General features: G+C 71.7%; 2 protein-coding genes across 4 annotated transcripts; both read left to right on the forward strand.

The window, feature by feature from the left end:
* Positions 1-850: 850 nt before the first annotated feature.
* Positions 851-13887, forward strand: HR (HR lysine demethylase and nuclear receptor corepressor). Of its 3 annotated transcripts, none has more exons than XM_063420039.1 (19): positions 851-970; positions 6400-7218; positions 7826-8666; positions 9232-9406; positions 9753-9997; positions 10073-10222; positions 10306-10392; positions 10472-10578; positions 10691-10769; positions 10918-11087; positions 11201-11416; positions 11495-11666; positions 11769-11844; positions 11962-12092; positions 12522-12620; positions 12714-12850; positions 12915-13082; positions 13170-13289; positions 13365-13887. In XM_063420039.1, exons 2-19 carry the CDS (start codon positions 6451-6453, stop codon positions 13425-13427), a joined length of 3804 nt encoding a protein of 1267 aa, XP_063276109.1. In that variant the 5' UTR covers positions 851-970; positions 6400-6450; the 3' UTR covers positions 13428-13887. The 3 variants fall into 3 exon arrangements, with proteins under 3 accessions (XP_063276109.1, XP_063276108.1, XP_063276110.1); XM_063420038.1 differs by lacking the exon at positions 851-970 and adding an exon at positions 1237-1349; XM_063420040.1 differs by lacking the exon at positions 851-970 and having other exon boundaries at positions 10921-11087.
* A 330-nt stretch (positions 13888-14217) lies between these two features.
* On the forward strand, positions 14218-18251 carry NUDT18 (nudix hydrolase 18). Its single transcript, XM_063420041.1, has 4 exons — positions 14218-14344; positions 16159-16330; positions 16887-17100; positions 17588-18251. Exons 2-4 carry the CDS (start codon positions 16175-16177, stop codon positions 18175-18177), a joined length of 960 nt encoding a protein of 319 aa, XP_063276111.1. The 5' UTR covers positions 14218-14344; positions 16159-16174; the 3' UTR covers positions 18178-18251.
* Positions 18252-18416: the final 165 nt, after the last annotated feature.

The raw sequence follows: 18416 nt of genomic DNA on the forward strand, positions 1-18416 counted from the left end.
CCTTATCCCCCTCGAACCGGCTCTTCGGGGGTCCCAGGTGAGGCTGCGACCCCCCGGTCCCCCCGGGGCTCCCCCCACGGCTGTCCCCTGTCGGTGGCCGCGGCCTGAGTCAGCCGTTCCGGCGGGAGCCATGTGAGGCCGCGCACACATGGCTCCCCGCGCGGCACCGCGCTGTATTTTTAGCAGACGGTATCAAAAGCATAATTATGTCTGTTGTTTAAACGCAGCCTCTTTTCTGGCAGCCCCGGGAGCTCTCAGCTGCCTCCCGCCGCAGAGGGCAGGGAGGGCGGGGGGAGCAGCCGCGGGCGGCGGGTGAGACCCCCCCTCCCTCCCCGGCGCTGCAGGTGAGACCTCCCCCCCTCCCGGTTCTTGGGGGGCTCCTGCCGCGCCCCCACACCGCGTCCTCCAGCGCGCACATGCCCCCCGGGCTGCCGGTGAGCCGCTGGTGAGGATGACGAGGAGGAGGAGGAGGATGGCGAGGAAGAGGATGACGGGTGGGAAGCGCGGCGGTGGCGGGAGGGGTCGGGGAAAGGGCGTTCGAGGTGACGGGAGTGTGGGAGGACACGGCTGAAGGAGCGCTGCTGCATCTGCCCCCTCCTCCCCACAGCCGCCTGTCCCCCCGGGGACCCGTCTGTCCCCAGCCAGCCCGCGCTGGCACCGGAGAAGGTTCCGGCTCCGTGTCCCTGCCGTGACACCGCGCGCGTCGGGCTGAGGATTTTGGGGACCACCGCCCCCAGGCCATCACTGTCAGGGCGTGCTGGGCACCCCGCTCTGGGCACCACGCAGCGTCCAGGGGAAACTGAGGCAGGACATCTCCGCCCGCCAAGGGAAACTGAGGCAGCCAGCAGGGGCTGCCATAGCTGCTGTCCCGTGTCCCCGCACTGGGACCCACCGCATCGCCTGCCCCGGGAGCGCCGGGGGGACACCGGAGGGGCCCGGGCTGAGGGCAGGAGCCCCCGGCCGCCGCCAGGTAGGTGGTGCCAGGAGCGCGGGCAGCTGCCAGCCCTGCCTGTGCCGCCCGCAGGTGGCAGCGGGCTGCCCGTGTCCCTGGCTGCCGTCCTAAGCCCTTGGCCCCGGGGTGAGCTTTTAATTACATCAAGGTATTTGAAGCCGGTTCCTGGCGCTGGGTAAACAGGAGTCCCGGGCACGTGGAGGGGGGCACAGGACGGGCACCGCGCCCCCGCACCGGGGCTTGCCGGGACGCCTCGTCCTCCCCCCGGGCGGGAAGGAGGGATGCGGGCACGGCGGCATCCGGCAGCATCCGCCGCCTCCGGGGCCTCCCGCGTCCCCCGCGGCGTCCCCCGGCAGCGAGCGGGGCTGGCACAGGGACATGGGGGACACCGGCCGAGGTGGGTGGGCTGCGACATCCCGCGGTGCCCTCTGAGGGGGACCGGCCGCCGCTCCTGCTCGCTCCGTGCGCCCCGAGCGGCGCCCGGGGAGGGGAAGGGGCGGCCCGGGCTGGGCAGGGGCACCGGGGGAGCAGCCCCAGCCCGGGGGGAGCAGCCCCAGCCCCGGGGGGAGCAGCCCCAGCCCGGGGGGAGCGGCTCGTCCGGCCCCGGCGGCGGAGCGAGCGGGATTAGCGGTGCTTACTCACCTCCCCGGGGAGCAGCGGGAGATTAGGGCCGGGACAAGTGTCCGACCCTGGGGCGGCGGGGCCGCGGAGGCTGCCCGAGACCGGCACCGGGGAGGCTGCCCGGGACCGGCACCGGGGAGGCTGCCGGGCCCCGCCGCACCGGCAGCCAGGGCTGGAGGGGAGCGCAGGCTGCCAGAGCAGTTGGGCTGTGGCCCTAATTCCCAGAAAGCTGCTCGTGTGGGAGTGAGTGTCCTCCCGTGCCCTCCGCTCCGCCGCAGCCTCCAGACTCCTGAAGGTTTGACGTGGGGTGTTTTTTTCCTTTTTTTCTTTTCTTTTCTATTTTTTTTAATTTTTTTTTTTTATTTAAGCGCCGGGTGCAGATTAACAAAAGCTCTCGCGGCCATCGCGCCCGGCGCTGGGCACGGGGCGAGGGGGGGATCGGGGCTGCTTCCTCTGCCTGCGCCCTCATCTTCCTCACCTGCGCCGCGGTGGAGGCAGGTAGGTGCGCGCCGGGCTCTGTGCCGGGGCTGGGAGGAGGAGGAGGAGGAAGAGGAAGGGCTGGGGTTCTGTACGCACAGCGGACTCCGGGCTAGCCGGAGCGGGGATCCATTTTGCATGGGGAAAAAGCCGGGTTTTGGGGTCTTTTGGGGTCTTCCCCAGGCACAGGCGGTTTGTGGGTCTGGGGGTGCGGAGCCCGCTCCTGGCAGGGCTGGAGGTGCCCGGGGTAGGGCTGGCAGGATCCTGGGCTGCTGGGACAGGTTTTGGGATACCAGGACCCTCATCCATCCCCAACCCCAGTGCTGGGTCATTCTGGGAGTCCCCTGTCCCGCACGGGACAGCGAGGGGACACCGAGGGGACAGTGTCTCTCCTCCCACGTCCTCACAGCGTCCCCCCTCCCGTGCTGTGGGGTGGAGCGAGGCAGGGATGCCAAAGGTTCCAGTTCGGGAGTTCCTGGCCTCCCACAGCAGGGTTCTGGCCAGCCCTCGGCTCCTGGGTGTTGCCGTGCCTCTGATTTGGGGAAAAAACCAAGGATTTTGGAGCTCTGCGCCAAGCGCCCAAGGCAGGACCCCCCTCGGGGGTTATCCCCGAGCCGGCAGAACTCCAGCCCAGCCTGGACCCCCCGGTTCACCCCGGGGACCCTCTGTGGTTGTGGTGGGACAGGCAGGGAGGGGCTGGGGCTGTGGGAGCAGGCGGGGATCCCCAGCAGGGCGTTCCGCAGCCCGGGTGCCCCGAGGGGGCTGCGCTGGCCCCGGGGAGCCCTCCCCAGGCCCTCAGGACCCCCGGCACTCCGAGGACAGGGCTGGGGAGGGGACAGTGCCCAGGGATGCTGCCCCAGTGCACGGTGGGAAATTCCCCGCTGTCCCTCCATCATCCCCCTGCTCCCTGCCCCAGCAAAGGCTGCCACGGACCCTCCTCGGGGGCTTCCAGCGCCGTGCAGCCACCCCTGTGCCCACTCGTCCCCTCCCTCGCGACACCCCCGACATCCCCGCGCACCCCCAGACCCACCCGGCCGCTGCAGACCCTTCCCTGGGGACCCCTCCCGGCTCCAGCCCCGTCCCAGCCCTCCCGCATCCATCATTGCTCAGGAACGGAGGGAGGGAACGGGAAGAGTTCGTCTTTCAGCACCTTCTCATCGCAGGCAGGCGCGGGCTCTCCCTCGCCCCGAGCCCTGTCTGGGTCCCCTCCCTGTTCCCTGGCACCCACTGGGTGCAGCCAGCAGCGCCCGGGCGCCGCGGGCCCCCAGACCCCCCCGTCCTGGGCCAGCAGGGCTGGCTGGGGAGGGGTCCCGCCATGGCTGGGGTGGGCTGAGCCCACCTGGCACGGCCAAGCGCCCCCCCGGGGGCAGGCGGAGCCCCGAGCCGTGCCCGGCAAGGGTTAACCCGCGCTGCCGGCTCCCGGCGGGACCGGACCGCAAGGAAGCTGCGGAGCCGGAGGCAGCCCCGGGCCGGCTGCTCGTGGCGCTGCCGGGCTCCCCGGGGCCCTGGCCTGCCCTCACCCCTTCTCCCGTGCCCCCAGCCCGCCTGCCGAGCCGTGCCGAGCCGTGCCGGGGCGGCCGTGCCGAGGGATGCGGTTTATGTAAGGCGGGCAGTCCCGGGGACACACGCGGGTTATGTAAAGCCACACGGTGCCGCTGGCACCGGCCCCACGGCAGCCCGGGGACGGGGGGTCCGCCCGGGAGACCCCCCGGGTCTGCTCCTGGCTCTCAGGGTGGTCCGCAGGACAGGTGCTGGTGGGTTTGGGGTGGGGGGTCCTGCTGCTGGGGGTCCTGGGGCTTGGGGACAGCGTGGGGGAGCTCACGAGGTGACAGCTTTTCCTGGTGGCTGCAGGGCATGGCAGGGATCTGTGATCTGGTGGTCACAGCTGGATCTGTGTGACCCTGGTGGGCACAGCTGGATCTGTGTGACCTCAGTGGGCACGGCTGGATCTGTGTGACCTCAGTGGGCACGGCTGGATCTGTGTGACCCTGGTGGGCACAGCTGGATCTGTGTGACCTCAGTGGGCACAGCTGGATCTGTGTGACCTCAGTGGGCACGGCTGGATCTGTGTGACCCTGGTGGGCACAGCTGGATCTGTGTGACCTCAGTGTGCACAGCTGGATCTATGTGACCTCAGTGGGCACGGCTGGATCTGTGTGACCCCAGTGGGCATAGCTGGGATCTGTGATCCTGGCGGGCACAGCTGGCACGGGTGTGACCCCGGTGGGCTGCAGGGCAGGGATGAGTGGCCCCAGGCACCCCCTCCTCATCCCTGGTCAGGCTGGCACCATCGGGGTGCTGTCGCAGCCTCCCCGTGCCCCACAGGGCCCCTCTGCACCCTCGGAGCACACCCTGCTCTTCCCCCGCCTGCTGCAGGGCCTGCAGGGAGGAAGAGGAGCTCTGCCTTCCTCCCGGGCAGCCGCAGGAGGGATGGACACGGCTCTGGGCCGTGACTTGAGGCCAGATCTGAAACCTTTGGCCAAAGCCAGAGGGGTTTGGGCTCCTGGGGACTCACACCCGTGGGATGGCCGCACGCTTCACGCTGGCCGTGCCCCCAGCAGCTCCCCAGCGCCAGGACAGGGACTTTGTGCCCATCCCGGCGCTTCTCCCATTCCAGTTTCGCCCGGAGCGGGCGGCTGGAGCCTTTCATTGGTGACGGGGCGGCCTTGGCGAACAAAGGGCGCTTTCTTCACCCGCACGGGGCAGAGCACACCTGCCCGCCTTGGCACCGCCGCCGGCGCCCCCGGGGCAGGGCGGCACCGCCGGCACCGCGCCGATTCCCGGTTCCCGGGCGTCAGCAGCCCCAGCATCCCTCCGGCCCGCCCAGTCGCTGCCGGAGCCGGCGGAGGCTGCACGCTCGGGGGAGCAGAGCCATTCGTCCCGCCGCCAGCGCCCCGGGATGCTCAAGGCTGCCTAGAGCCGGGGGAAGGTCCCGCTTGTGCCGCCGCTGCTCCCTGGGTGCCCCCGTCCCCGAATCGCCGCCCGCCGGGACTCCCAGCTCGCAGGACCATAGGCAGGAGGAGCACAGAGCCTCCCAAGCCAATGGATCAAAAACTGCAGCTCCAGCACGAGGAGAAGAACATCCCCAGGGCCGCCCGGGCGGCTTTCTGCCTCCTCCAGATCCCGGAGCCCGACCCCTTCAGCCTGTGGGTTTAGGTGGTCCCGCCCCCCCGGTTTCGCCTCTCCGGATTCCGGTGTCACCGGCGGAGACCCCCGCTCGTCCTCGGCACCGGGGTCCCTGATGGACCCTCCAGGTAGCTGTGGGGCAGCGGGGATGCTGGCCGAGCCGCGGGAGCAGCTGCGTGTGCTCCGGGCGGGATGCAGGACAGGGGACAATGTCACCCTGGGGCGGCTGCGGGGACCGCGGGGACAGCAGGAGGTGGGGCAGAGGGGAGCTGTACCGGGAGAACGTCCTGAAATGGGGCTGGGTGGGAGAGCCCGGCTGGGTCCTGTGCCCTGCAGGGGTGGGTGGGTGTCCCCAGGGTGTCGCTGCGCCTCGGGGTGGCCCCGGCTCAGTCCCGGGATGCTTCCCGAGCAGCGTGGGAACGGGGACTTTGTCCCCGCTGGGAGGAGGATGTGACAGGAACGGGCGGCTCTGGGGACACGCTCCTGTCCCCACCCTGCTCCTGTCCCCACCCTGCTCCTGTCCCCATCCCGGCCCTCGCGGCGGCTCTGTCCCACCCCGCGGCGGGGCCGGCAGCTCGGTGACCTCGAGTCTGTCCCGCTCGGCTGCCGGCCAGGGATGGCTGTGGGGACACGGGGCAGGGACAGGGATGGCACCGCGGGCGCTGCGAGCTCCGGCTCCGCACCCCGCTCCTGCGTGTGGCCCGGGTCCCGGAGGAGGGTTAATCCTGCAAATCCCCCCGGGCATTTCTCCCAGGAGGGGCCCCTGCGAGCCGGGAGCTCCCCCCTCGCTGGGAGCCCTCCTGGGAAGCGCAGCCCAGCCCTGGCCGGAGGCGAATACCTGCGCGGGGCACGGCCTCCCCACGCTGGGTGCCAGCGGCGGGCGCGGGGCCAGGCTGGGCGCGGACGGACGGGTGGGCGCGGGGCGCGTCCCGGCTCCCGCCGCGCCGGGGTGGGCGCAGGAGGGACGGGGTGGGACGGGGTGGGGCGGGGGACACACGCCCCACACACGTGCCCGCCCAGACCGTGCCGCGGGGCACGGGAGCCGGGGATCCCCTCGCCGTGCCGGGGGGCGCCTCCCACCGAACACGGGAGGATGGAGCTGGGGGGGTTGAAGGCAGCCCCTCAGCAGCACCCTGCAGCATCCCCGTGCCTCAGTTTCCCCGCAGCGCTGCCCTGGGTGGGTGGGTGCTGCTCCCCGCTGATGTCCCTCTCCCTGCCCGCAGGGTCCGGCCTGCCCGGGACGGCGCTGAGCACCACATGAGTGTGGGAGCAGCATGGCCAGCGACGCGAGGATGGGGGAGCCCCCGGCGCGGTGGAGAAGAGCTCCGGAGGCCGCGCAGGACTCCCGGGGGATGGAGAGCAGCGCGATGCTTTTATCCCGAAACGCCGCCGCCGAGCTGGGACTCCAGGGCTACCCGGAGCCCGCCAAGCTGAGCTACGGCGTGGAGAAAGGATGTCCCTGGAGAGGCTCCGAGGGATATTTGGGACCCGTCCGGGAGCTCTCCGGTGGCCGCCTGGGCTGCCCGTACCCAGCGGCGCCTCCGTGCCTGCGGGACTCCCTGTGCCGCCCCAAGGACGGAGCCGAGCTGCCCCCGCTGCCGCCCCCTCGGAACGGGCAGCCCAAGGCGGGCTGGGGGGAGCCGTGCAAGGAGCGGCCGCGCTGGGCCGAGGCCGTGCTGGCCCCGCTGGCCCTGTACAGCCACGCGTACCACGGGTACCCTCTGCCCCCGCCGGGGCCGGGCACCGCCGGCAAGCCCCGCACCGCGGCGGGGGACGCGGCCGGAGAGCCGCCGGCTTTCCGCCACTGCCCGTTCCTGGTGGAGGCCAAGCACAGCCCCTTCCTGCTGTCCTCGCTGCTGCCCGCCGGGCCCCCGGCCGAGCCCCCGTTCGAGGGGCCGGGGGGTGACGGGCGGTTCGGCGCTGTGGACTGGCGGCTCGGCCCCTACGCACCCGCTTGGGGACAGCCCCTCTACCTGGGGGTTCCCCCGCGGTGCAAGGCGGCTCTGAGTCCCTTCGATGACTGCTCCGGCTCAGGGAACAAGGTAGGGCACCTGGGAGAGGCTCCGGAGAGAGGAGGATGCTCGGGGGTCCCGGTGCTCCCCGGAGGTGACAGCGGCTCCTCCCTCACCTGAACCCGGCGGGAGCGGCGGGCTGAGAAAGGCGATGCTGCCCCCGCACCCAGAGCAGGGCCTGGCAGCGCCCCGGAGGGGGCACAGCCCCTCTGCTGCGCCCCACAGCTCCGCACGGGGGTCCCAGCCCCCCCCGAGCGCTGGGACAAGGCTCCGCCGGGGTGACGCTGCGCTCCGCGGTGTCCCTGCGGGTGATGCCACCCCCGGGCTGAGTCACGGCGGGAGCCGCGCACGGGGGCGGCGGGAGGCAGCGCTGCCAGCCCTGGGCGCGCCCGTCGCGCCCCGTGCCGCTGTGGCTCCCCATTCCTTTCCCACGCTGGCAGCGGGGGACACGGGCACCCCAGAACCCAGCACCGGGCACCGGGCAGCGCCGGGCGGCTGCCCAGCCTGGCAGGGGGCGTGGGGAAACTGAGGCAGGGGAACGGAACGCTCCCCATTGCGCCCTGGCAGGGATGCAGGTGACAGGAGCGGGACGGGCACGCACGCCTGGGGTGACACCGGCCCCTCTGCTCCCTTCCAGGAGTTTTACGCCAAGAAAGAAGCCGCGTTCCACCCCTCGAGCAAGAACCACGCGGGCTCGCAGCTGCTGGGCAAGAGCCAAGCAGGGCACGACAGAGACGGGGAGGGGGAGCCGGCGGTGCCGGAGCTGCCGAGAGCCCCGTGGAGGGACGGCCGGGCGGGGGGCAGCTCGGCGGTGCCCGCTCCCCATCCCCGCACGCCTCCCTCCGGCGCCAGCCACCCCCTCTTCCTCCTGCAGCCCGGCTCGGGGGGCTGCGGGGGGCCCTGGGTGGGCTCACGGCGCCACGGCGCCGATTTCTCCATGGACACGGGGCCGGGCCGGCCCTCGGAGCCCAAAGATGAGCGCCCGGGCTACCAAAGCGCCCGGCCCGGCTCGCCCCGGGGATGCGCGGAGCCCAACCCCTCGGACGGGCACTACCCGGCGGCTCTCGCCAAGCCCGAGCCGCCCCCGGCCTGTCTGTGCCCCAGCCCGGGCTGCGATGGGTGCCCGGGGGTGGGCTGCGGGGTGCCCACCGCCTTCGAGCCCACCCTGGGCACGGCCGGGGGGCGTTTCCCGTGCCCCCCCAGCAACCACACCAAGCTGAAGAAGACGTGGCTGACGCGGCACTCGGAGCAGTCGCTGCCTCCTCGCTCCAAAGCTCCCCGGCGGGACGGGGGTCCCGAGCCCCCCGGGGAGGGCAAGCGCTCGGCCAAGCGCCCCCACGGCCCCGCCGAGGGTCCCCGCGCCGCCGGCGAGGGCGCCGGGGCGGCCAAGAGGGGCACCAAGGCCACGGCGTGCCCGGGGAACGGCGCGGAGAGCGCGGGGGACCCCGAGGAGAGGAGGATGGAGCTGGGAGACGGAGGTGAGGATGCACGGGGTGCGGGGCCGGGCAGAGGGCGGGGGCAGCACCCAATCCCCAGGGAATTTTCGCATCCCGGCTCCCGGCGCCCACAGCACGAGCTGGGAACACGTGTGGGTGCGGAACCTGCTGCGCTGGGGTTTTTCCCGGCGTGACTGGGTCTGGCAGCCGTCCCCAGGGTGGGCATGGATGGAAATGTCCCTTCGGGGCTGCGCGACACCCTCGGGTGGGATTCCCGGGGGCTGGGAGCGCTGTGGCCGGGCCGGTGACTCCTCGGGGAGGTGTTGGCAGCCCAGGCCTGAGCTCCAGCCCTACTTTCCAGCCCTACTTTCTGGCCCAGTTTCCAGCCCCCGCCACAGCGTGCCAGTCATAGGATCCCAAAATCCCGGCATGGTTTGGGTTGGAAGGGACATCAAAACCCAACAAACCCCTCACCACGGGCAGGGACACCTCCCACCACCCCAGATTGCTCCAAGCCCCATCCAAGCTGGCCTTGGATACTTCCAGCCCCTCCCAGCTGGTGTGGACGGGGCTCCACAGTGTCCCCAAGCGCTGCCCGTGTCCCCAGAGCTGCCGAGGCGTGCGGAGGAGCGGCGGTGCCTGCAGAGCCTGCCCTGCACGGCGCTGCCCCCCGGCATCCCCCGCTGCTGCGCCTGCGGCCCCCGCGCCGGGGGGGACCCCGAGGGCCGGGAGGACGAGGAGGAGCCCCCCGAGAGCACCTGCAGGCTGATGCACTTCCGCAGGTGAGCTCAGCAGGCGGGAAGGGGTCCAGCAGGACAGGTCAGGGGGCAGCGGAGCATCCCCTTCTTTGGAATATCCCTTTTTACCACCCCACTTTGTGATGTCCCCTTCTGTCACCCCATTTGAGAGCATTTCCTTCCTGTCACCCCACTCCTGAGCATCTCCAGAGCAGCCTCTCCCCTCACCCCGTTTTGGAGCATCCTCTCGTGTCACCCCTCTTTAGAGAATCCCCTCACCCCATTTCTGAGCATCCTTCCCCTGTCCAGCCGCTTTCCAGCACCCTCTCCCACCACCCCGATTTTTCACCTCTTGTCTCATCACCCCTCACTGTGCCCCCTGTCCCCGCAGGTTCTCCCTGGGTGACAACGGCGAGCTGAGCGTCGATGGCCTCTGCACCCTGGGGGAGGCCGAGGGGGAAGCGGCCGGCCCCGAGCCGGGGGGCAGGGACGTGTGGGGCAGGAATTTGGGGAGCAGGAACGTGGGGAGCAGCCTCTGCCTGGCCAAGTACCTGCTGGGGGTCCTGGGGGACCCCTTCTGCGCCGCCGTCCGCAGGGACAGGGACACATGGCCGGGAGCCCCCGGCGGGCCCGAGGGTGAGCAGGGGCCGGGGTGGGGGTGGCCCTGGGGACCCTGGGGACACACGGAGGCTGAGGCTGCGTTTCCCGCAGGGGTGACGGGCTGGAGGCGGGGGGAAGGAGCGCCCCGGCTCTGTGACTGCTGCCAGCGTGGCTTCTTCAACTCCCACTGGAGCTGCGCCAGATGTGGCTTCCAGCTGTGCCCCGACTGCCACCGCAGCAGGCGGGAGGACAGCGGCCCTGGTACGGGGACAGGGAGGGGTGGGGAAGGGGGTGTCAGCCCTGGGGGGCTCCGTGGGGACAAACTCACCCTGTCTCTGACACAGAGGGTCCTGTGCCAGCACCTGAGTGCACCCCCGGGCGGGACCACCCCGTGTCATCGCTGGTCCCCACGCAGTTCGTCCCCACCTGTGGTGAGTGTGTCCCCCAGCCCCAGAACCCCCCTCTGGGCGCTGCTGGGGGGGTTGACAGCCCTGTCCCCATCGTCCCCAGTCCTGACCCGGCTCTGGAAGCTCCTGCACGAGGTCAGGGTGAAGTTTGGCATCGAGTCCCGCTGTCCCTGCGGGGAGGGGAGCCTGGCGGAGCCCCCGGGCAGGCAGGTACGGGTGGGGCTGCGGGTGCTGGGGAAAAGGGGGTGCAGGTGCACCCCAAATCCCGCACGGGGTGCGGGACGTGCTCCCGCGGGATCCCCACTGACCCGGGGTGTTTCAGGAGCCGCCGGGTGCCGCAGTGCCCACGGTGCCACCCCACAGCCACGGCCCAGCCCACCCCGCCCGGCCCATCAAGGAAGGTAGGGCCGGCTGCGACCCCCCCCGCCGCGGGCACGGCCCCGCTCCGGGGGGGTCAGGGATGCTGCACCCCGTTCCCTTTTCGGGGTGCCGGCTCGGGGGCGGCACGCAGAGGGCGGCGTGGGCGACCCTGACAGTGCTCTCCCCCAGCAGAGAGCCCCGAGGGGGGGCCGCCATCCCCGGGGCGGCCCCCGGCGCGGGGGGCGGCCGTGCAGACCACCACCCTCTGCGACCTGCTGGCCTCCACGGCCGTGAAGCTGTGCCTGGGGCAGGACGGGGTGCGCATGGCCTTCGCCCCCGTGGCACCGGCGCTGCCCAGCGTGAGTCCCGCGGCCACCGGGCCGGCCCGGCCCCTGCCGCCCACCCCGCCCTGGTGGGGCTGGGGGGGCTCACCGTGGGCTGAGGGGATCCCCAATTGCGTCCCCCCCTCCAGGATAATCGCCTGACCAGCATCCTGGACAGCATCATCGCCCGCGTGGTGGAGAGGAAGATCCAGGAGAGGCAGGCGGGGGCCGAGCTGAGCCCCCCCAGCTCCCCGGAGCCCCCCGCATCCCACTGCGTCCTGGCCCCCAGCGGGCTGCTCTGGCTGCACGACCCCGGCCACGCCAGCAACTATAAACTGTTCCAGGAGCACTGGAGGCAGGGCCAGGTGAGCCCCACCCCGGCCCCGGCTGTGGGGGACACCCGGGAGCCCCCCGAGCCCGCTGAGCCCCGGCTGCCCCGGCAGCCCGTGCTGGTTTCAGGGCTGCAGAAGAGGCTGGAGGGGCGGCTGTGGGCGCCCGAATCCTTCCAGCGCTCGGGGGAGGAGGAGGAGGTGGAGGCGGTGAACCTGCGGGTACCGCGGAGCCGAGTCCGGATGAGCAGCCGGGAGTTTTGGGATGGCTTTGCCGCCAGCACAGGTGAGGGGACGGGGGGTCTGTGTGGGGTCCGCGGTGTGATTTTGGGGTGGGGTGTGAGGGGAGCCGGGCTGGGCTCCATCCCTGACGTGACCCGTCCCGCAGCGTCCCCGCAGCACGAACAGGGCAGCGGGGACCTGCTGAAGCTGGAGAGCGCCTTTGGGGACACGGAGCTGAGCCGGTAGGTGATGTCACAGGGTGGCATCACCCCCATGTCCCCTCCCCACGCCAGCTGGGTGCTGGGCCAGCGGGGCTCAGTGGCGTTGGGGGGGTCCTGAGTGTCACCACTGTGCCACAGGGCCACCAACCTGCGAGCCAGCCTGCCCCTGCCCGAGTACTGCGGGGCCAGCGGCCGCCTCAACCTGGCCACCTACCTGCGGGGCCAGCGGGGCCGGCGCTGGCTGCGCCCGCGCCTCCGTGTGGCCTACGGTGAGTGCGGCACCGGGGCCTCGGGGGGCACCGGGGCCTCGGGGGGCACCCGGGCTTGGCGGTTACCCGGGGCTGGGGGGCAACCGAGCTTTGGGGGGCACCCGGGCTTTGGGGGCACCCGGGCTTGGGGGTTACCCGGGGCTGGGGGGCACCCGAACTTTGAGGGGCACCCGAACTTTGAGGGGCACCCGAACTTTGGGGGACACCCGGGCTTTGGGGGCACCTGAGCTTCGAGGGGCACCCGAGCTTTGAGGGGCGCCGGGGCTTTGAGGGGTACCCGAGCTTTGAGGGGCGCCGGGGCTTTGAGGGAAACCTGAGCTTTGGGGGGCAACCGAGCTTTGGGGGGCACTCGGGCTTTGGGGGGCACCCGGGCGCCTCCTGCCCACGCTGCTGCCCGACACTCACCCCCCTCCCCAATCCCCCTTCCAGGTGTGCGTCCGCAGGAGCGGAATTTCGGGACCAAAAACCTGACGGTGGAGGCGGCCGACTCCATCAGCGTCCTGGCCCACGCCGAGCCGGCACCGCGGGGTACGGGGGCACCGCGGGGTACGGGGCCACCGCAGCGGGGTCCCCCCATCGCCACCCCGGCCCAGCCGCCCCCTGACCCCGCTGTGCCCACAGAGCCGCTCCTGCCGGGGGATGTGGACGAGCTGGACGCGCCGCTGCGGGAGCGGCTCCGGGGCGGCGGCGGGCCCGGGGCTCTGTGGCACATCTTCCGCGCCGAGGACGCGGGGCGGATCCGGGATTTCCTGCGGAAGGTGGGTGCCGCCGCCCCCGGCCCCGCTCCGGCCCCCGGCCCCGCTCACCCCTGGCACCCCACAGGCATCCCAGGAGCCGGGGCAGGAGGGGGCGGCCTCGGCGGAGCCCCCCGGCCGCTACCTGGACCCCGCCCTGCGGCGGCGGCTGCGGGACGAGTGCGGGGTGAGCGGCTGGAGCCTCCTGCAGCTCCCGGGGGACGCCGTGCTGGTCCCCGCCGGGGCTCCGCACCAGGTAAGGCGGCCCCGAACCGCTCCCCGAGAGGCTGTGCCAGCCCCCCGGGGAAACTGAGGCACGGCAAACCGCGGTGTGCCCGGGCAGGTGCAGAGCCTCAGCGGCACCATCAGCGTGGAGCAGCAGTTCCTGTCCCCGGAAAGCGCCGTCCGCCTCCGGGACCTCGGCCCCGACCCCGCCGGGACCCCGCGGCAGCTCCGCGCCCAGGTGGGTGCTCTGGGGGGATTTGGGGGTGCCGGGGTGGGGTGAGCGGTGCTGAACCCCCTCTTTGCTCCCCGGCAGCTGGACGGGATGATCTTCGCCGCCGTGCGGGAGGCCCTGGCGGTCCTGCGGGGCTGCAAGTGAGGCCAGGGCGCCGCGGGAGGACACCGGGAGCCCCGGTCACGGCCACGGCCACGGCCGGGACAGCGCAGGGAGCCGGGACCCGGCACCCTCTGCTCGGGGCTTTGTTCCGGGAGCTCCCGGGGGCGCTCGGGGCAGGAGCAATAAAGTGTCCAGAGCATGCCGGGGCCGCTGGCAGCACCAGCACCCACCTCGGTGTCTCCCTTTGTCACAGCGAGGTCCGGGGTGTGTCCCTTCACCCCTTCTCCATCCCTTTGGGGTCAGGGGTGGTCTCCCTTCATTCCCTTTCCATCCTCTCTGGACCGAGGATGCTCCAGCGTCACCAGCACCACCCCCCTTCCATCCCATCGGGGTCGGGGATGCTCCGGTGTCCCGGGATGGGGTGGCAGAGCCGGGGGGTGGCAGCGTGGCACGGCCCCCGCGCCACCCGTGGGATGAGCTGTGCCCGGGCTCAGCCCCCCAGCCTCACACACAGCTGGGAACAGCTGGATGGCGCTGCCATCCTGGGGACCCAGGGTGCTGCTCCGTCCTGTCCGATGTAGAAAAAACCTGGACACCACCGGGAAATTAGCACGGGGCAATTAATTAACACCGGGCAATGGGCACTGGGCAGTTAATTAATACCGGGCAATGAGCAGTGAGCAAAGGGTGCTGGGTAATGCGCACCGTGCCACGAACAAGAGGCAATGGGCACCATGCGACGACCCCCGTGGAACCAGCACCGCCTAATTAACCCCGCGTAATTAACTCTGCGCCACGCACTCTGCGCCACGCTCCCTCCCACGCGGCCCCTTTAAGGTCGAGTCCCGCCTTATGTGAGTGGCAGCAGCAGCAACCAATGAGCAGCGAGCTGCCCCGGCGGGTTGGCCAATAGGAAGCGAGCGGCGGGGCGGGGCCGGCGCGGCGGAGCCCCCGGCGCGGTGAGTGCGCGGCGCGTGCGCGGCGCATGCGCGGGGCGGGGGGGGCGGCGGGGTCCCGGAGCCCGCCCGGAGCCCCCCGGAGCCCCCCGGAACCCGCCCCGCTCCTGCTGCGCCCCCCGAGCTCCACCGCAGCCCCCTGGCCCTTCCTGCAGCCCCCCGACCCTTACTGCATCCTCCTGACGCTTCTTGCAGCCCCCCCTCCCATCCTTCCTGCATCCTCCTGCTGCTTCTTGCAGCCCCCCGGCCCTTTCTGCATCCCGCCCATCCTTAGTGCAGCCCCCCGGCCCTTATTGCACCCCCCGAGCCCTGCTGCAGCCCCCCCAGAACCGTGCCCCCATTGCAGCCCCCCAAACCTTTATTGCAGCCCCCCGAACACTCCCCTTACTGCACCCCCAATCCCTCCCTTAATCGCACCCTGTAGTCCCCCCAAACCCCTTCCTTTACTGCGTTTTTGCAGCCCCCCAACCCATTCCCTTCCTGCACCCTGTAGCCCCCCAAATCCTCCCCTCTCGCCCCTCCAAACCCTTCCTTTACTGCAGCCCCCAAACCTTTCCTGCAGCCCCCCAACCCACTTTCTTCCCGCACTCTGTAGCCCCCCAAATCCTCCCCTGTACCCCCCAGCCCTCGCCCCCAGCCCCTCCCTCAGTTGCCCCCTGCAGCCCCCCCAGCCCGTCCCCCGCAGCCCCCCAAGCCCCTGCCCCCAGCGCACCCCCAGCCCCCCAGAGCGCCCTGCAGCCCAGCTCGCCCCCCTGCCCCCCGCTGCCCCTCACCCCGTGCCCCCCGTGCCCCCCGGACTGGGGGCAGCCCCTCCCCCAGAGCGCCCTGCAGCCCTTCCTGCCCTGGGAGCCCCCGTCCCCCCCCAGTCCCAGCCCCCCCGGCACCCCCCAGCCCAGCGAGCTCTTCTACCCCAGCCCAGGCATCCCCCAGTCCAGCCGGCCCATTCTTCCCAGTGCCCCCCAGTCCGGCCAGCCCTTCCCTACCAGTACCTTCCAGTCCAGCCAGCCCCTTTCTCCCAGTGCCCCCCAGTCTGGCCACCCCTTTTCCTGCTACCTCTTCCAGTCCAGCCAGCCTTTTCCTCCCAGTGTCTTCCAGTCCAGCCAGCCTTTTCCTCCCAGTATCTTCCAGTCCGGTCAGCCTTTTCCCCCCAGTAACCACCAGTCCAGCTACCCCTTTCCCCCCAGTATCCTCCAGTCCGGCCAGCCTTTCCCCCCCAGTTTCCTCCAGTCCAGCCAGCCCTTCACGTCCTTCAGCTTCCCGTGCGTGCTGCAGTCCAGCCAGCCCTTCTCGTACCGCAGCCCCCCCCGGCTCCCCAAATCGTGCCAGCTCTTCCCGCTGTGCCCCCCGCAGTCCAGCCAGCCCTTCCCGCGCTGCGCCCCGCCATGCCTGCCGCAGTCCGGCCAGCCCCTGTGCTACCGCAGCGCCCCCCGCCTGCCCAAACCTAGCGACCCCCTCCCCTTCCCCGCCTACGCCCCGCTGGGGGTCCCGCAGTCCAGCAGACCCTTCCCCTTCTGCACGCCCCCCTGCATCGCCAAGGCCACCGAGCTCTTCCCGTGCTACGTCCCCCCCCAGCCCAGCAGAGCCCTCCCTGTTTACACCCCCCTGCACATCCCCCAGTCCAGCAGACCCTTCCCCTCCTCGGGCACCCCTCAGGCCCCCTCCCCGTGCACCCCGCAATCGCCGGAGCCCCTCGCTCACCACCCCCTGCAGCCCCCCCGGCGCCGCGGCTCTTTGTCCCCTCGCCTGCACGTCTGGGGGGTCCCCTCGCCTCCCCAAAACCCCGCCACGCCCTGAGCTGGCCGCGCTCCCGTCCCCAGCGGCCACGGGACCCCCATGGGGGATGCGCCGGTGCCGGAGCTGGAGGCGGTGCTGGATGGAGGCGGGTGGGACGTGGGGACCACGTTCGAGGGGTCCCCCACGCCCCCCGGGCCCGTCCGCCTGGGCAGGAACGTTTGCTACGTCGTGCTGGCCGTGCTCTTCAACCAGGAGGTGAGGCAGCCCCCAGGCCCAGTGCCCCCAGTCCAGCCAGGCCACTTCCCCAGTACCCCCAGTTAAGCCACCCTTTCCCCCCAGTACCCCCAGTCCAGCCACCCTTTGCACCCCCATTCCCCCAGTCTGGCCACCCTTTCCCCCCAGTATCCTTGGCTTCAGCCATCTCTTTTCCCCAGTATGGCCACCCTTCCCCCCCAATTCCCCTAGTCTGGCAACCCTTTTCCCCCAGTTCCCCCAGTCTGGCCACCCTTTTCCCCCAGTTCCCCCAGTCCAGGCACCCCTTCCCCTCCCAGTTCCCCCAGTCCAGCCACCCCTTCCCCTCCCAGTTTCCCCAGTCTGGGCACCCTTTCCCCTCCCAGTTCCCCCAGTCCAGCCACCCCTTCCCCTCCCAGTTTCCCCAGTCTGGGCACCCTTTCCCCTCCCAGTTCCCCCAGTCCAGCCACCCCTTCCCCTCCCAGTTTCCCCAGTCTGGGCACCCTTTCCCCTCCCAGTTCCCCCAGTCTGGCCACCCTTTCCCCTCCCAGTTCCCCCAGTCCCGCGCTCGTCCCCGCAGGACGCGGTGCTGCTGGTGCAGGAGGCCAAGCCCGAGTGCCGGGGCCGCTGGTACCTGCCCGCGGGGCGGATGGAGCCCGGCGAGGGCATCGTGGCGGCGCTGCGGAGGGAGGTGAGGGAGGAGTCGGGGCTGGACTGCGAGCCGCTCACGCTGCTGGCGCTGGAGGAGAGGGGCCCGGCCTGGATCCGCTTCGCCTTCCTGGCGCGGGCCACAGGTTTGTGTCCTTCGCTGCCCCGAGGGGCACGGGGGGCTTGGCGGGAGCGTCCCCAGCTGGCCCCGTGGTGGGTGTCCCTGTCCCCTGCCAGCCCCGTGGTGGGTGTCCCTGTCCCCTGCCAGCCCCATGACGGGTATCCCTGTCCCCTGCCAGCCCCGTGATGGGTATCCCTGTCCCCTGCCAGTCCTGTGACTGGAAGTGGCATCCCTGTGACAGGTATCCCTGTCCCGTGCCAGCCCCGTGGTGGGTGTCCCTGTCCCCTGACAGTTCCACGATGGGAAGTGCCATCCCTGTGATGGATATCTGTGTCCCCTGCCAGCCCCGTGATGGGGATCAGTGTCCCCTGCCACCTTCTGTGCCAGGTCACCAGTGTCCCCTGCAACCCCCGTGATGGATTTTAGCATCTTGGTGCCACCACCTCCCCCAGACCCCACGCAGGGCCATCCTCGGGGGTCTCAAAGACCCACCCGTACCCCCCGTCCCGCAGGTGGGACCCTGAAGACCCTGGAGGAGGCTGACGCCGAGTCCCTGCAGGCCGCGTGGTGTCGCGGGGACCCGCGCTCGCTGCCGCTGCGCTCCCCGGACATCCTGCCCGTGCTGGAGCTGGCCGCCCGCTACCGCCGCAGCCCCGCGCACCCGCCGACGCTGCCGCGGGAGCTGCCCTGCTCCCCGCTCTGCCTGCGCCTCCTGCTGCCCTTCTCCAACTCCTCGGGCGGCCTGTGGCTGCTGCTGGCCGCCGCTGGCCCCCCGCGCCTGCCCGTGGTGGCCTGCGGCACGTCCCCGGCGGAGCTGCGAGCGGGGCTGCGCCCGCCGCTGCTGCGGCTGCTGCGGGACTGCCTGGCCTGGGAGCCGCAGCCCGCGGCCCTGGGGCTGCTGGGGCTGCAGCACCGGCCCGGCCCGGCCGGGGACACCGACGGCGTCTGCTTCAACGTGGTGCTGAGCGTCCCCCCGGGGAGGGAGCGGGAGGAGCCCCCCGAGCCCCGCGACCCCGCGCTGCGCTGGTGGCCCGTGCGGGACGAGCGGCTGCGGGGCCGCATCCTGCAGAGGCTGCGAGCCACGGTGCCCGTGCGGAGTTAGGGCAGGAAACGCCTGGATTTGGGAATTGGGGGGATGAGGGGGACACGGAGCCCTGGGTCCTGCTGGCTGTGACAAAAGGGGGGGCCCGGGGTGCGCTGTGGGTGGGTGGGGGGTGCTGCGGGGCGGGGTTGGAGTTTGGGGGTGCTGAGAGCAGAAACTGAATAAACCCGGCTGGCTGCTGCTGCTGCTGATTCCGTGTCCCTGGGTGGGGGTAGGGGTGGGATTTGGGGGGAAATGGG

The sequence above is a fragment of the Prinia subflava genome, chromosome 29, assembly GCF_021018805.1.
Source record: "Prinia subflava isolate CZ2003 ecotype Zambia chromosome 29, Cam_Psub_1.2, whole genome shotgun sequence".
Classification (NCBI taxonomy): domain Eukaryota; kingdom Metazoa; phylum Chordata; class Aves; order Passeriformes; family Cisticolidae; genus Prinia; species Prinia subflava.

Coding starts and splice junctions, on each gene's coding strand:
- HR (XM_063420039.1), top strand. CDS start 6,451: ATGGCCAGCGACGCGAGGATGGGGGAGCCCCCGGCGCGGTGGAGAAGA. Junction 10,579..10,690: donor CGGAGCCCCCGGGCAGGCAG/GTACGGGTGGGG, acceptor GGGGTGTTTCAG/GAGCCGCCGGGTGCCGCAGT. Junction 11,667..11,768: donor TGGCTTTGCCGCCAGCACAG/GTGAGGGGACGG, acceptor CCCGTCCCGCAG/CGTCCCCGCAGCACGAACAG.
- NUDT18 (XM_063420041.1), top strand. CDS start 16,175: ATGGGGGATGCGCCGGTGCCGGAGCTGGAGGCGGTGCTGGATGGAGGC. Junction 16,331..16,886: donor CCGTGCTCTTCAACCAGGAG/GTGAGGCAGCCC, acceptor TCGTCCCCGCAG/GACGCGGTGCTGCTGGTGCA. Junction 17,101..17,587: donor CTTCCTGGCGCGGGCCACAG/GTTTGTGTCCTT, acceptor CCCGTCCCGCAG/GTGGGACCCTGAAGACCCTG.